The sequence below is a fragment of the Haliotis rubra genome, unplaced genomic scaffold, assembly GCF_003918875.1.
Source record: "Haliotis rubra isolate DU_JTF1 unplaced genomic scaffold, ASM391887v1 Scf450, whole genome shotgun sequence".
Lineage (NCBI taxonomy): Eukaryota > Metazoa > Mollusca > Gastropoda > Lepetellida > Haliotidae > Haliotis > Haliotis rubra.
This window is the reverse complement of record NW_025767136.1, coordinates 603,998-621,921: the sequence shown is the minus strand read 5'-3', so window position 1 is coordinate 621,921 and position 17,924 is coordinate 603,998. Positions and strand designations below refer to the sequence as shown.

The 17,924-nt window shown below is 41.7% G+C and overlaps 1 protein-coding gene across 1 annotated transcript; it reads left to right on the top strand.

Moving 5' to 3' along the window:
• The first annotated feature begins 2,558 nt into the window (after window positions 1-2,558).
• On the top strand, window positions 2,559-14,330 carry LOC124289887 (SERTA domain-containing protein 4-like). The gene is made up of 3 exons (XM_046726559.1): window positions 2,559-3,005; window positions 3,352-3,658; window positions 9,629-14,330. The coding sequence occupies exons 2-3, from the start codon at window positions 3,463-3,465 to the stop codon at window positions 10,222-10,224; spliced, it is 792 nt and encodes a 263-aa protein (XP_046582515.1). The 5' UTR covers window positions 2,559-3,005; window positions 3,352-3,462; the 3' UTR covers window positions 10,225-14,330.
• The last annotated feature ends 3,594 nt before the right edge of the window (window positions 14,331-17,924 follow it).

Here is a 17,924-nt window from a genome sequence, read left to right as displayed (position 1 = left end):
GTAGTAGTAGTAGTAGTAGTAGTAGTAGTAGTAGGTAGTAGTAGTAGTAGTAGTAGTAGTAGTAGCAGTAGTAGCAAGTAGAAGTAGTTGTTCCATAGTAGTAGCAGCAGTAGCAGCAGCTAGCAGTAGTAGTAGTAGGTAGGTTGTTCAGTAGTAGTAGTAGTAGTAGTAGTAGTAGTGGTAGAGCTGGAGCATCACCAGTAGAAGGTAGTTGTCCCGTAGTAGTAGCAGCAGTAGCAGTTATAGCTAGTAGCAGTGGTAGTAGTAGTAGTAGAAGTAGTAGTAGTAGTAGTAGTAGTAGTAGTAGTAGTAGTAGTAGTAGACATCAACCGTCTGACGGTATCTTTAGTAGTAGTAGAGGTAGTAGTGGTAGTAGTAGTTGTAGCAGTAGCTGTGGCAGCTGCAGCTGCAGTAGTAGTAGCAGTAGTAGTAGCAGTAGTAGTAGCTAGTAGTAGTAGTAGTAGTAGCAGTTGTAGTAGTAGAAGTAGGAGTTGCAGTAGTTGTAGACATCAACCGTCTGACGGTATCTCTACATGGGACTGTTATCGAGACGTCTATTCACCTCCCCAGACCAACCTACCTGCAACCCCCTGTTGAATTAACTCCCCAGACACACACCAACCGAGATACAACCCCCTGTTGAGGGCAGGCTCCATTTCAAGTCCAAATGAATTTCGTATGTGGCGTGGGAATCTGAGGAAAATTTACAGCATTGATAGCGTTGATAGCATTGCAAATGGCCAACATGTGCCACAGACACACTCGCCAGCGACACAGCGAGATCTGAAGTGAGATTATCTTACTTCGTCTTGCCTTTTGTTAAATAGCCACTAACTTCGATGATTAAGCAATAAGTCGTCTCGTATTCAGGATAGAAACCGTCGATCTAAGCTGCCAATGAGGAGATATGTTTATACGCTGCTTCGCTGTTTAATCGATGAGAATAATATACCATCCAGCGTTCCGTTCCCGAAAACACCAACCCCGTGGTTCGTTGACAGCTATCTGTGTATGAGAGTAATTTATCAAGTATATTATGCGTGAGAGAAATGCTAGAGTCAGTGAGTGTATTATATTAATAACACAGCGCGGGGGTCGTGTTGGGGGTGGGTCTGTCGCGTGCTGTTTAGATACATGATACCATTATAGATTGTCTGCTAGAACGTAAAACGCCATTAACCATGATCGTCGTCTTTAATTTATAATTTATATTTAATTTGTCCTTTGATTTAAACTCACATATTAGGCGTCTCAATTTCGTCATATTTACATCCACGACTAACCAGAATCCCAAACCAACTCGCCCTTCCCTCCTTCCCCCCGTCCCTCTCCGCCAAATCCCCGTCGCCCAGTACTGTACATACAAGGACAGCCTATTATCTTCACCCCACGTGGTCGGTCAGAAGGGACACGCTGTAGTATGTGGCCCCTCTTTGTGATCTACGACTGCAATATTAATAAAAAGAGACGTAAAATCACCTTTTCTGCCCGGGAGTGATTGTTCCGGCATTTCCGCGTAATTATATGAAATCACTGACGCTGTTTTACCGTGCCTCCCATTTTCATGTGTTTATTTTTGGTATATTCCTTTTTATCCGTGTAGGGTACAAACCGTTTCCTTTACAATCGTAATCACACCGTCCCTCATAACTGTCGGTGAAAGTCTGAAAATGGACGTGAATGACCCCGGGTCTGTCAAGTGCTGATTGTTCAAACCCAGGTTCTTGAAACAGCCCTGGCAGTGGCTGAAAAAATCACATCACATGCTGTCACATACCCCTTTGCCCCACGCCACCCCCAATAAAAAAATACACCCTTATTATATTTACCCTCACACCCCACCCTAATGGTTCTCCCTACCCCTACTTGTCCATCATGAATAGTACCCGATAGACACCCTCCACCCCCCTCCTTCCCCACCCCTAAAGAAACCGTATGTCCCTCCCACCACGCCCATAACCACTACGTCCATCCCACCTTATCTCAAGTCTGTCCCCTCCCCAGCCTGTAAGTGAACTCAAAACAACACCCGTCCTTCGAAACCTTAACCTCCTTCACTGCCCCTCCGCACTGCGCACTCCCTCTAGCTATCCCTGTCCACTCAGACCATCAGCAATTATGTCGCCATCCGCTCTCCCCCACCCTCCCACTTGTCAGGGTGCATGCTCGGGGGCTGGACTGTCAAAGTCACGAACCTAGTACCGTGTTTTCCAGTAGCGAGTGGTTTTACTGTTCACTTACTACACGTTTCGCCCACTTCTGTATATGGGCCAAACATAAGACTTACAATCACAGCAACATGGGGATGTAATTAGACATGTCCCGGTCTCTTCCATATGAGCTATTTTTACCAGACGATAGGAATGTCGGAAAATGTGACGATACCCATGAAAGCTCACATTTCAACTTTGACCTAAGGGGTAAGCGGGATCCTCGAGCTATTAGCGTTATACAGAGGAGGTAGGGATAGTGGCACGCGCTCTTTCATTGACAGCAATTAATCGGGCGAATCGGCCAATCGCAGCCAGTGACATATCGCCACTCACTCCCCTAGCGAGTCGGCCTCGTCAGTGTACGGAAAGAGATCGTCTGCTACGGTTGCGCTAACGCAAACAGTCCCATAACAAAGAAACCACTGCTCGCTCACACAAACGTGGATCTGTTATCGACTAGCTGTTTGTGACAGTGAGTCGAGAGTCGTGTGTTCACTTAGCTAGACCGTGTGGATATACTACAGTATTCTTAATTCGCTCTTACGATGCTGGTATCTTAATCATCGGACAGTGAATTGTCCGGGAGGGCGGACGAGCGCTCGTTGGAACAGCCAGTATTGGTATTGTTAAGCAAATATACGCGTGCCTTCTGACGGCGTAGACAGCTGTTCCAAGTGAAGTTCACAATCGCACAACCAACACTTTGTTGGGATCACAACGTCTTTGTTGGATAACATATATTCGTGTGTACGCAAACCAGCATACAGTGGAAGTAATTTCAACTTCTCAAAGGTAATTGTTTTGATTTTATGTTTCCTTCACGATAGGTGAACAAATCTGTCATGTTTACAAAAAGTGTTTTATCTGTTGGCCCGGCTCATTGTTTGGAGACACTTGTTACTGGGGTCACCGCTTGCAATGTATGTATCTCACTAGGGGCCAACTGTGAGCGCCTGGGGCTCTTGGGTTAGTTGCCCGCTATTGGATTATGTTTCTGTTTCTCAAACTGACCATGTTTCGTGATCGCTTATTAGCGGTCGGAGGATAGGAAACACATGGTGATACCTCAGACTGAAGTAACAAAATTGATTAACATACTGAGACAAATTGATGTTTCAAATTCCGTGTTTTTCTTCAGATCTACCGGTATTGTTCGTGGAACAGCTACCTGTTATCGTGTCCCCACAGGGATTAATGAGGCGGAGGGGTCCGGCGTGCACCTGCCACCCCAACTAAAGCTGCTGTAGATATGACTGTGGTATTATCCATGAACCCCCTGTGCACCCCCCACCACAGACTTTGTGGGGCTGATGAACTCCTCAGTTCGCCGGATCTTACCTTTAACTTTGTGACCTCTCCCCCTCGGGCAGATACCCCGGTTCCCACGCCCGTGGGGGACTCCACCACTCAGCCAGATGACGTAAAAAATGTGTCAAGTGTATCGGGTAAGTAATCTGAAAGTTAATTAAGTGATTTTAAGCTAAATTTCAAATACGTAAAAAATTTATAAAATATTTAAACATAACCTCGATGCTAGTTGAATATTTGCCTAACACATTAATGTTGTTTATGTATTGGAAAACCCTCCATACTCTATAATTCATATTCGTGAATATTAGAATATTAACCCTAACACTTCTTGTTCGTGTCGTAAACAAATTCGCACTGCTCTGTACACAACGTACAATATGACTTAAAAAATAACAGCATATTCTGTTTTAACAACCTATTACAAATGAATGTGACATTTTCGCTCTTTTTCTGTTCATGTCATTACACACGCATACCATAGATGATCTCAAGAAATATGAGATAACAACCTCCTGAGATAAGCATGTCCGTACACCACGTGGAGTCTACGTGCTGTACAGAAATGTATCTTTCACCTATCGTCTTAATGTTTGCTTTGTGTCATAGGCATATGGTCGTGTTTTACAAGCAACCGTCTTTGTTCCACATCCAATTATAAACCGTCTTCTATTTTTTTGTTATTTCCCAAGTTCCATTTCAAACCCAAGTGTAATAAAATCCTTACCACTACTCTCTGAAAGTGCATTAAACGATCTCCTTGCGCAGCAAACATTGATCTCATTGAAGCTTCACTGCATGAGACATACGATCCGGTTTGTATTTAACAGATCTGCTTTAATTGCTAAGTAAATTTTACGTGAATGAAACTACCAGTGGTTGTTTCATTACATAAATATTAGGTATTATTATGCGGTAGGATATTTTGCCTCTGTGATAAGAACATGTTTTGGTATTAATCGCTCGAGCGGCTTGTGGTTGACAAACGCAGACTGTTGGACTAGCGTGAACTGTAGACAAGTGTCTACTAAGCTTTCAGCGTTGATACATGCCATCTGTGAGTCGGGAGGGGCGAGATAGGGAGGGGGGGTTGGTGGGAGCTCTTGTTCGCTGCGTGTTTGCCGCATGTTGATAAGGACATGCATGTTTTGCCTACAAGGAATAACAACCCCAGTTCCGTGTTCGATAGTCGCACTGATTCTTAAGGATCGGATCTGTTCAAAGCCTCTGTCAATCAACCTTATCGATATCGATCCCATGGATCTGATCGAAGTCAGTCTAGCATTATTCCGGTGTCAATTTCAAGTTGTACATACAATCCGACTTAGGAAGTGTATTGTGCATTAACGGTATTTACAAGTGTGTTTGGAGGAAAAACACTGCCTGTTCGATGTTCAAGCCACATAGGGGATAACGCCATTGTCTGCTTGGGGGAAAGAGCTTCATTTCAACTGGGCAGATCACAAGCGCTCGCTTGTTCCCCGGTGCTTTGTTAATTGCCCCAGGCTTTTGTCAATTTCATCCATGTATTTCACGGATGACTTGCACGCCAGGCTGCAATAGACAGATAGGACGAGTGCAAGCACTCGGTGTGACACGAGTTATGATACAAGGACGCCTCTTGATGTGAAGCCAAGCGGGGAACGGGTAAATCTAAACAACGGCTCCCTGAAATAGATGAGCAGCGATATCAATTGTAATGTACATGGGTCGCTCTGTTATTAGACTATTACCGAAAATGCCCAGTCAACTACTGATAATCTCGTAATAATAAACCGTAATTAAATGTCATTCAGTTGGAGAGTGGTTATTTTTTCGACATTTGATTTAATTATATCATTAATGTAATAGGCACGGCTGAACTCTGGCTTAATGTTATTTTTTATCATCTTTTACAGACCAAAAAATGGTTAATGTGTACATTTCAGACTGGTACGTATTTCAGCTATTTTGATTGACAGGTGTCTTGACGAAGTGAAGTAGACTACAGGAAGCCTTTCGTGTATTAACTATTTGTTGCTTGAGGAAACTGACGCTTTATCCACGAGAGTCCTGTAAAACCATTATTTACCCACTGATCGTAACTTGATACATCTGAAATTGACACGTCTAGACTCCCAGAGCAATATTTGAAATTCTATCCGTTTAAAAAGCTCAAAATTTGAATACTCTGTTCTTATTGACTATTGGGTTTACACGTCCAAAATGCAAGGGTAGTGAAAGCTGTTAATGTGCATGCCTGTATCACTGCGGTAAACCTACCATCAATGTCATCTTTACCACCCTGCTGTTTGATCACTAATTGAACATATACAAAGTCACATCAAAGGTAGGGCCAAGGCATATCAGACATCCATATTTGATGATAGATATCCTCGGTGAGGGCTCAGTGGCTCATCATGGCATCCCAGATCGAGCATCCGTGCCACAAGTCTTGACTGCAAATCCCAGAAAGTGATTTATTGCCTTGCTATCCTCTCGCACAGTGTAACGTTACGAGAGCTATTCGGCCGTAATCAAAGCTCATGGTCTGTGTAGGCAGTTTAGCCCGAGGGCCGTCTATGAATGCATGCGTGGAAAACCTAAATATCTTAACTGTTTATTTATAATCGCCTTGTGTGTTGGTAAAAACTCTCACTGGTGTTATTTGATCTAGATGAGCTCATATCAGCACTAACACATTGTGATACAGCGACCATGGATCATTTCCGGCTTGGTTAGTCTGAATATCACGGTGAAATTCCCAATCTGTGAAAAACTGATGAAGATACAACCATTTGCATCGTGTCTAGGCATGTCTGTTTCTCAAAGCAAGTTCACACTTACAGCTCTGTATATTTGGATGACGGAGTGCAACCATCCGTGGATGAGGTTGATGGGCTCTATTGTGACTTAGTAGATCGTCACCTTTGTATCAACAATATGATTCGTCTGAGACGTTATTGTTACATAATGAGGACAAATTTAAATAATCCTTTTCCCCGAGAAATCCCAACATGTTTCATCACATCTGTAAAAAGCGTAACAAAAATATTTTTGAAACGTGTTATTGGCCTGTTACATAAAACACTTATGTTTTCATATAGATATAAAGTTGCCCTACGTAGTGATGTTAGGACTTATAATTAGTTTGGTAATTCTATAATCTATCAAGCATGAGTTCAGTATTAACTAGTTAAAAATGGAAGAGCTCGATACATTCGTGACAAATACGAATATTCTACACCCTTTAGTTTCAAGCTCTAAATGATAGTCATCTTAACCAAGCGGTATGCTAAATGTGTTTTGTAAAGACGAGGGATGGAGGTTTCTTTGTAGTAGGCTGTGCTCCTCGGAGACTTCAAACAAAGTGCCCAGCATGGAGTCGAGAATAAACTATATGTGACCTTGTACCTATCCGTCGACTTAAACACTGGCTTGGTGACAACAACCTCTGCATATCGGTCACCGTCGGCGTTGTCCCACCTTTCCTCAAGCCGCAGCAAACACGACGACGGGATCGATGCTCGGGCACCTGCCTGTCGACGACACCAAAGGAAAGGCTTATTCAATAATACAAATTGATACAGGGGTGTGACAGGGAGAACGAATAACGCCATTGTTTTTCATACTGAGTGGAAACAATACTTGCGCTGTATGCGTTTATAAGTAATATGTATTTTGTTCATGTAAGCAGTTAAAGTTTATGATGACATATGAGTCTGTTAAGTTTGAAAACACGTCGCATCCATGAAATGTTATGTTGATTTAGATAGGTGTTTAGCGCAGACCAGCCGTACTGGTCTTGATTAAAGCGTAAGTGAATGTCAGCCCGTGATCAACGAGTTTGTAAGTTAAAATATAGGTCATGTTTATTTACATCCCTATGTTTCAAACAGCGGTGTATCCCTTTAGCCCCACGTGTTCTTATCGCTCCTTGACCAAATATGAGTCCCATCGACATGCTGTATGGCGACCTGTCAATCAATACACGTCTAATGACCAGAGTATTAGCTTATCATTATCCGATTTACAACACAATATGGATTTGACATCGGCAGGTTCACTGCCGAGTATACTCTTCAACAGCGAGGGACCTTATTTCAATATTATGTCATTATATTGTTAGACTTGGGCAGGCCAACTAACGAAAACAAGTAACGAAACAACTACCGCTGGGACACCCATGCTTGATGACGCTGTGGGCGAGCGTCGTGGGAAGTACCTGTCTTGTTCTCCAGTCGTGTAATTGGTAGAGGAAAGGCTCGTCCAGCTGAGCAATAGAATGACCCTCAGTGTTGACATCATTCATTTCGCTCGGCAAGGGGATTGCTGATTTAGTAATTATTGATGGGGCTAATGGGGAAAAGCAAGAGTCATCGTCAGCGATCACGGACAAATCTTCATAGCTGTCGTCTGCCTTGTTGAGATCTGGAAGGAAGCCTAGGTCTTGGAAAGTTAGCTAATAGATGGCGGATTTTGACCGGTCAAACTGTGACGTATCAGACGCAGTTAAATAGGTCTGGGCATGTTGATGGTCAAATGGAATGAGAAGATGGATGGATCACGGGATCGCCGTGGTAGGGTTATTTGGTGGAAGTTACGAGTGGAATTAAGTCAGTCACGTTAACTGTGGAATGATATTGTAATGAAGCCAGGCAGTAGCCACGTTTGGTAGCAGAATAGGTTGTTCACTGGAAATGGTGCGTGGATAAAAATAGATGACAATGGCAATCGTATTCTTGTCTTGTTTACAAATGACTGTTCGTGTTACGCGTACTTACGCACGATTCAATTAATCATCTTTCCGTAATAGACGACTGAGGAAGAGAATTCGATCAATCAGAAGCTTTGTATCAATAAGAAAGGTTTGAATAAGAATATAAATACTGAATAAACGTTTAATGAATAGGCACGATTTTGAAAAAAAATGAATCATTTTAAAATTATTTTCAAATTAAAATACATTAGTGATAAAAAAAACAACTTAGCTGTAAATAAATCTTCGTTATTACCTAACTATGGTAACATCCTAACCAAAAATGATACCGACTAAAAGACATTAAACGAACTAAAAGGAATTAATTACATATTTGTCATGACAACAAGAGGCCTCTAATCAAGACATGTCGTGCCTCTTCATACTAATTCGCCGTGTAAATATACACCAAGGGGATTATTATTTATTATTATTTGATAAACAACGTGGCCATCGTGGGTGTAAATATATGTTTCAGTCTGTCATGTTTTAAGCGTGTATTTTGATTAGACGACCTACTGACAGCCCGACTTCCCGCTAAACGTTCTCGGTTAGTCATCTAGTATTTCTCACAGAGGAAGTTGTTTACCTAATGTCCTCAACACCCAGCGTAGGCACACCGGTTTTGATAACTCGCCTCGGATAGCACATCAACAAGATAACGCGTTATCAACATGAAAGGGGGTCACATAATTGCTATTGTGTACGACTTGCATCAGAAGTTGGCCACTTATATGGAAGTACTGTCAGGGTTAACTGAGCCTTGATTGCCTAACACAGTGGTGTTTAGACATCCACTGACGCTATTTCCCATGTTAGTCGTCACAGGCGCTAGTGTCGTTTCCGCGTCAATCAGGAAGCGGTTATTGGGCCAATTGGAATTCAGGCTTACGTGTGACCATATTCAGTCGCGTCACCATTCAGTCAGCAATATGTGACGTCTGACGTGGTTTTAGTGTATTTTTACACTGTCCGTCAGCATGTTTCCGTACAAGTCAGACTGACGGGCCGCCAAATTAAGCGCGCCCGCAATCAATACTAATATCTTGAGCGACAGCCCTTGGCCATACAGTAACTATCGTCGTGATGGGAAAGATGCTTTACTAAATCGCCATGAAGTCGACATTCATATTCTGTGCGTACAGCTAATGTACACATTACAATGTTTAAGTTTATTTTGTGTATATATGTTCAGTATTACGTATTCATTAGCGATGTTGAGTTTTTGAAAAGTATTTACATTGTTCTTTACCTAACAATCATAATGTAATGATTGGTGATTATTGCGAGGTGGTAAATGTTATTTCCTTTTTAGGTGTTTATATGTATTTATTTAATTTTGATATTTTTATGTTTCTGTTCATTTCAGACAAACCAGTCGGTGGGGAAAGTGTGAATTGTGACTTGGACTCTTCTGAATGTCGAGGAGTGAAAAGGAAATGCCCTTTAGACTTATGTGAGAATTTCAACGAGATTGTGCCGTCCAAAAGAATATCTCCATTCCTAAATACCCCTAAACAGAGGAAGGACGAAAGGAGGAAAGTGTTGCGAATCTCGATTCAGAAACTACGTCAAATGGATGATCCTGAGAATTTTTTGAGACGATCTGTGTTGATAAATAATACCGTGAGGCGAATGCAATCGGAAATTCGAGAGGAAAAGAGGACAACTTCTGTGTCAAAAGGCTACCCGTTTTATAAGAGAAAGAATGGATACGATTATGAGGTTGTGAACAATAGCTACTTGTCGTCTGCTCCGTTCTGTGAAGAACATATTCAAGTGGCAGACGACAACATGGGGGATGAGGTCACGGACGCTTTGGTGCAAAGTTTGGAGACTGGGAACTTCTCAACGTCGGAAACCCCCCTCGATACCTTCACAACAGATTCACAAAGGGAGAAACAGATCTATTCCGATATGGACACAGTGTTTAATAATTTGATACGTGCGTTAGGCGAAACTTAGTCGGATGTGTGTACGGCCTAAGAGACTGTGAACAAATTATCGGTATTGGATGCAGCTGGCTCGCAAGACGATGAGGAATTCCTCGAGTGAGAGTGAATGTGATTCCGTGATGGCGCGAGCATGGTCGTCTGCTCTAAGGCCCGACAGGCGAAATTCTCGTCTGCTGTTCCACACATGCCAACAATCTCACACATGCGCACTGAAAGCATTCTCAGCTTTGTTTTAACGATTGTGTGTTGCATGGATTAAATTTTGCACTGAGACCTCGAGTTGTGCCCAACAAGCTGAACGCGGTATAAATACTGTATATAATATATCGGATTTGTTTATTTGTTTATAATGACACCTGTTCGTGAACCAGCCCGGCTCATTAAGGACTAAACTAACTTGTTCTGTAGACGTATTACCGGATACCACTCAGAAGACCACAGCTCGTTTCATCAAGGACGCCTCATTGTGATTAGTTGATCCAAATCGATTTCTATCTGATCTGTACAGCGGAACCTCATTAATCGGAACGACCTAGTTTACATTAAGCTATTTATTCTGGTTTCCGGATTTAAACGTGTTGTGATTAAAGATTACTCTATCTAAACCGTCCCAATTATGAGGTGTCCACATTAAGGAGGTTCCACTGTACGTTGAAATAGTTCACATCGATATGCTTTACTATCCATTGTGACATGTCAAATCCTTTTTGCGACACATTTCAAAATGCGTCTATTCTGAACCTGTTCACCTTTGAAGGATTCATTATCAGTCATTCCATACAAACTGAACCCCCTCCCCCGGCCCACACCTCTCTCGAAATAGTTTCCTCAAGAGAAAGTCTTTATACCCCACAGATATATTATAATGACCCTACCTTTTGACGTCAGAGCTGCGTCTTGTAGATATGTATACAAATATATTCAGTCTCGAACAAACGTTTAAAAAATCCTTTGTGTAGAACCATGTAGAATTGTTATGTCTCAAGAGTTGAATTTATAAAGATATATCGATGATGTCTCATAAGGCCTTTTCTTGGGAAGTCAGATAATTTTAAACAGTATATGGAATGTAATCGGACCCTGGTCACTGGTCAGCTGACCACACGAGAGTAGCATACCTGAAAGTTAACAGTGATTGTCTCAGCTAAGCGTCAAAGAAATTCCTTCTCGTGGAATCTTGCCCCGTATTTGCACAACAGGTTGGGACATTTGGATAGCCGAGCCGTCCGCAAAATTGTACACTTTCCAGGTGCTTCTTAGTCTCAGCGAGGCACAGTCTGTGCTCTCAGTATTTTATATCTGTTAAAACGATGCTTTGTTAGTCAATTTCACAGCTTATTTGTTATATACACGTGTAAGCTGCTGTTCATATGAAATAGGGCCTTTGAATATACGGTAAAGTACTTCTATAACGAATACGCTTATGGATATAACGACATTTTTGTCCCTATTTGATGTACACTTTATTCGAAATGCATATAACGAAGTGCGGTCAAAACCAACTTAAACGGTCCCCGTGGATTCGTTATTAAAGAAGTTTACCGTATCAAATTGTTGAATTATTTGAAGACAAAATATGCACCCTTTGTTTGATTATTAATCTGCTTCAATAAGTGTTTCTCCGAGTATAACAATATGTTTTCTTCTGAGGGACATTTGATCCAAGTTTGCTCCGCTCAATTGGCCATAGAACCCCTCATATTTGAGGGTTTCCTTTCGTTAACGTTTAGCTAGTTGAAAGAGTCATGCGAACAACAGCTGCAAATCGATTTTGTTGTCATCTATTTCTGTGTACCAGTGTTAGTGCATAGATATCTAGTCCAAACAGCTGATATGAATTTTTCAAGATTAATGTCATCACGGGAACGCGGTATTGAAGTCAAACGTTTGACTTATTCAGTACATGATGTTAACGTGTGTACTTGTTAAGAGCAAAATGGCGGCTTACTGTTTTGTTATATCATGTAAGATGGCAAGCGTTATTGTTATAACAATTGTTATAGTTTATATCAACAATTACCAATCTGGAAACAGCGTTCATTTATTCGAAAACTAGTTGACTATCTTGAAATTGGTCTGCAGCTTTGCTAATGGAAAGGACTTCTTTTTTATGTCGCGTTTATTGGTTAATGTAAAATGAACGAACGTTAAAGATTACAAGTCCTTAAAGCAGCTGAATTAATAGCGTTATAACGAGGCAGCGTTTATATTGGGCTTGGATGTTGATTTGGTACTTGGCAACTGCAGAAATAACTTATTGTTCATCACACAAAGCGACATTTGAAATGGGCGTCCCTCATGCGTGATATGAATCCCAACGTGTCGTCATTATAGCTTCCGTTAGATGCGATGTGCCTTTGCGCTTGAATATTCCATATATGGAACAAGCAGCTGCACAATCATTCAGTAACGAGCTACGCTCAACGCACAAGTTGGTGACGTCACACGTTGTCAACGACGCCAGTCCGTGGTAGACGTGACGCCGAGGCACAGAATTACCGTTATCCTTTGAAGAGCAAGACCAGCACAAATCGGGACCACCTAGTCCATGCGAACCGCAGACAGGTGTCGCCCTGTTTGGCTTCGCGACAGATGGACTCGGGGCTGCTTGAATGGCAGCGCGTCATGTTTAACAATTCCAGCGCGGGCTATCGATACACCGGGCCAATGCCATCCATCTAAAAGATTCATGATACAAACTTGAGATCTGCAAGTGATACTCCCGTTACTAATATCAATTTGCCAAATCATAGTGTCTGTCCCAACTGGTAGTTTTCAAGTCGAAAATTCACACTCTTCAGTATTGACAGAATTTGTGCTATTATCTTCAATTGTAAATTGGAGCGCCGGTTTATTCACTCAGCTCGGCTTTATATCCATCGGAAATCCTGTTGTGCCATCAATGAGGAATAGCCCTCCGCTGCTGTAGCACGCAATAGGCCCCAATGCTAGATCAATACATTTCATATTAAAAGCTTTCAACTGAGAGATGGTTGTTCAAATACACTGGCTTAAGCACGGCGGAGGCACGGATGGTCTCTGTTGATGGGGGTTCCTGGGACTGGAACCAAGGCAGACATTTTGCCCCATGACTCGTGAATGATTTGTGAACACCACTAATGTGGTATACTTCTAAGGGAGTTGATGTTTTATTAACAGCCACGTTGATCTCATTACCTTAACGCTGAATCTGATCGGTAAGATCTTATGTTATATTTGATTATGAAATTAGGTTTAATTATTAAATCATTTGCATATTTAAATTTATTGTATTTGAAATGTGGGTTTACCGGATTGTTTTGTTTGACCTTGAGGTACATGTATTGATCTGAGGCCAGGTCTTATTCCTTTAATTTTAGGCGTAACCCTACCCCTCCCGATGCCACCCACCCACCCCCGCCGAATTACTCACCCACCATTCATTCCAAGCTTCACCCCCTCTCCATCATCAACATACATTATAGGATACAGAGGCCAAAGTAGCATTACATAAGATACAGACCACAGATGGCCAAAGTCCAACCGTCGCTTGACCAGTCGGCATCAGTAACAGATTGTCTCAACATAATTGTCACACAGCACTGGATCCTCACGGAGCCACGTGTCGTGAACTGAGAAATGTCACATGCTCAATTATTCATACCAGAATGCTTAAAGCTAAAATAATGTTTTTTGATAAATTGAAAAGTTTGCATAATCACCGAATGAAAATGACTTCCGTTTTAATTATGTTTTAAATACATGTATCATTATCTTAAATACAGAGAAATTATTGATGTTAAAAATGAATCTTTGTTTCGAAAAAACAGTGAAACCTTAGCAGCATGATGGCAAGGGTGCATTTACAGCCACGCGAAGATAATCGTAGACCAACAATGGATGATAAATCATTTTCATTCATTATCTCAGTAGGACATTGAAACAGAAAACGGTCAATTGCGTTGCTATTAATGTCCCAAAGTCACAGCTATATATGATTGTATATATACTTTTATGAAAAATGTGGCATAGATGAGATAAGGTCCAAAATGACATTTTGTACAATTTATTTTATTTATTTTATTTAAGAAATATGACGCCGAGGAGACGTATTACTGAAATAAATTGTGAAATATATACATGGATGTTTGTCTTTGTCTACCTGCACTGGAGTGGTGGGTTAGCCTAGTGGGTAAAGCGTCCGCTCGTCACTCCTGAAGACCCGGGTTCAAGTCCCCACATAGGTACATTGTGTGAAGTCCATTTCTGGTGTTCCCCGCCGTGATGTTGGTTGGAATAGTGCTAACAGCGGCGTAAAACCACACTCACTCACTCACTCACTCACTCACTCACTCACTCACTCACTCACTCACTCACTCACTCACTCTCACTCACTCACTCACTCACTCACTCACTCACTCACTCACTCACTCACTCACTCACTCACTCACTCACTCACTCACTCACTCACTCACTCACTCACTCACTCACTCACTCACTCACTCACTCACTCACTCACTCACTCACTCTATCTATCTATCTATCTATCTATCTATCTACCTGCACTGAGTAGCATGTTCACTAACTCGTGCAACAGCTAGACTAACACATAGTCTATGAATATATATTTCTGATGGAAACATACAATTCCTTTTGAATTGAAAAGGAGCCCCAAAAAATGAGATGGGGATTCATACACTGAGAAAATATAGACTTGATTCATTTGGTTGGTTGGTTTGTTGTTTAACGCCTCACTCAGCAATATTACAGCTATATGGTGGCTGAATTGTAAATAATCGAACCTGGACCAAACAATCCAGTGATCAACACCATGAGCATCGATCTACGCAGTTGGGATGCAATGACATGTGTCAACCCAGTCAGCGAGCCTGACCACCCGATCCCGTTAGCCGCCCCTTACAACAAGCATGGGTTGCTGAAGATCAATTATAACCCGGATCTTCAACGTAAACGCACGGGGCGCTACATTTAGGGCTTTAGCATTGCAGAAAGGGCCAGACAGAAGGGGAAATAATGCAGTTCAGGGACTGTGAGACAGACTAATGGAACAGCTTGAAACAAGATGGTTTTGTTTGATGGATGGAACATATCTGTGTCACAGCTGTTGGTCCCGCATTTGTGTGAAACATGTATAAGAACGAAACAGTTACTAATATCTCCAAGGCACATCTGGAGCCTTGTCAAATGAGAGATCATTATTGTATAACGTGTTGTGTATTTCAATGCTGATGATTGAAATGTACAACGTATGCGGTTTCACGTGCATTTAATGCATAATTATATGCAGCTCTTCTATATGTTGGAAAACTTGCGAAATTATCTAGACTTTGTTTGGTTTGTCAATAGTTGGTTGGCTGGTGTGTTGTTTCACGCGGCACTCAGCAATATTCCAGCTGTGTTGCGGCGGTCTGTAAATAACGTTCAGATGCCGAAGAATCAGTACCTTTAAAATCCTAGTAAACAGTGCCTTTATATCCATGTGAGACCATATATCATTAGGAGACAGTGCCTTTATATACCAAGGAAGCGGTCTATTGTACCAAAGGAAGCACTAATTAAACTTCTCACGAATTCGGTGCCGTTTTATCCGTAGTAGGCGATGCCTTTATACCCAGAGGAAGTAGTGCCTTTATACCCAGAGGAAGTAGTGCCTTTATACCCAGAGGAAGTAGTGTCTCTATACCCAGAGGAAGTAGTGCCTTTATACTCAGAGGAAGTAGTGCCTTTATATCTAGAGGAAGTAGTGCTTCATACTTGTCTCTATATAGTGCCTTTATACCCAGAGGAAGTAGTGCCTTTATATAGTCTTTATGTCTAGAGGAAGTAGTGTCTTTATATCCAGCGGAACTAGTGCCTTTATATCCAGAGGAAGTAGTGCCTTTTATATCCAGAGAAGGCATTGCATTTATATCCACAGTTGGCAGCAATATGTACACAATTAACAATACGTCTTATGTGTGACATGTATGATACTTCGACTGTCAGTTTGATGTTCTAATACACGTTCAGCAGATCCTGATTCAGACATAGGAGATAATTGCATGATTACAGTGTAACATTAAAATTACATCCACAAAGATGTTCACGCAAATAGATACAAGATAACATAAATAATATAAATATAACATAACCTAAATCGTTAGAGCTTTAAAACATTTAAAACGATTTCCCAAATATTGTAAAATAGAATTGTGAAAATGTGAATTTTATTTTAAACATGCAGTAACATGAACAACTGACAGATTCTTGAAACCTTTTGGTACTGGAACAAATGTCAACAGTTTTGTAAGAAGTGAAGCTTTTCAACCCCGTTTAAACAAAATTTTCAAAATCTTTCATTTGAAGAGGTTATTACAACGTCTGCCTGTTTCTATTTCTAGTTCTAAAGAGCGGCATCTTAGAGAGGCTAAAATAGACCGTCTGTAACTCGTGAACATAAGGTCATATTTAGTCTGTCTCACAGTCCCTGAACGACATTATTTTCCCACTGCCAATCCTCTCTCTGCAGTGCTAAAGCCCTAAATAAAGCAAGTCTAGATTTCCTCCGGTTCAGGTTCTGAATCTCTGGTCTCACTGGGGCTCCTTTTCAATTTAAATGGGCTTGAATGTTACTATCAAAATGATATATATTCAGAGACTAAGCATTAGTCTAGGACATATTCTGTGCTTTAAGAAGTGTATGGGCGTAAATGAAGACAAGAAGCAACTCAAACGACGAGGACGCCTGTGAGCCCTAAATGTAAGAACGTGTTGCAATTTGAAATCGATGGAATGCAATGTGCTACGAACACGAACCCGTAGGAGTAGAATTCTGAGGGAGAGGATTAAAGTCTCGGTGCTCCCGTACTTAATACGTACCAGTCAATATTAGATGAAATGTTAAGAGCATATTGGCTTTCAAAAGAGCTGATAAGGCAATACGCTCTGCCTTAAAGGGGGGCTCCGCTCTGTCTTAAAGGGGTACTCCGCTCCGCTTGTAGCCATGTGTATTCAAGCCTAAAATGTAGTTAGTTTGTTTGTTGATTAACATGGTGCTCAGAATAGTCCAGTCGTATAGCAGCAGTTTGTAAATAATTGAATCTTGACAAGACAATCGAGGGATTGACACAATGAGCACCGACCTACCCGGTTGGGACACGATGGCATGCTGAAACTTAAGTCACCGAGCTTGACCATTCGATCCTATTGGTCGACTCTTACAACAGTGTGGGTTGCTGGATGTCAGATATATACTGGATCTTGACTGAGTCACTTTATTAGTAGATTCATATATATTATAACACATGCGACAGAAGTGAGTGAGTGAACGACGCCGCTTTTAGCAATATTCCAGCAACATCACGGCGTGGGATACCAGAAATGGGCATCACACATTGTACCCATGTGGGGAATCGAACCCGGGTCTTCGGCGTGACGAGCGAACGCTTTAACCACGACTGACTGATTGACCGAGTTTGGTTTTACGCCGCTTTTAGCAATATTCCAGCAACATCACGGCGGGGGACACCCGAAATTGGCATCGCACATTGTACCCATGTGGGGAATCGAACCCGGTCTTCGGCGCGACGAGCGAACACTTTAACCACGAGGCTACCGCACCGCCCCTCATGTGACAGAAGACAAAGTTATAATTACATCAGTTAAACCTGCTGGAGCTGTCAATTAGCGAAGATATAGTCTCCCCATTTTCGCCCTTGAGAATTTAGTCCG

Coding starts and splice junctions, on each gene's coding strand:
- LOC124289887 (XM_046726559.1), top strand. CDS start 3,463: ATGACTGTGGTATTATCCATGAACCCCCTGTGCACCCCCCACCACAGA. Junction 3,659..9,628: donor AAATGTGTCAAGTGTATCGG/GTAAGTAATCTG, acceptor TGTTCATTTCAG/ACAAACCAGTCGGTGGGGAA.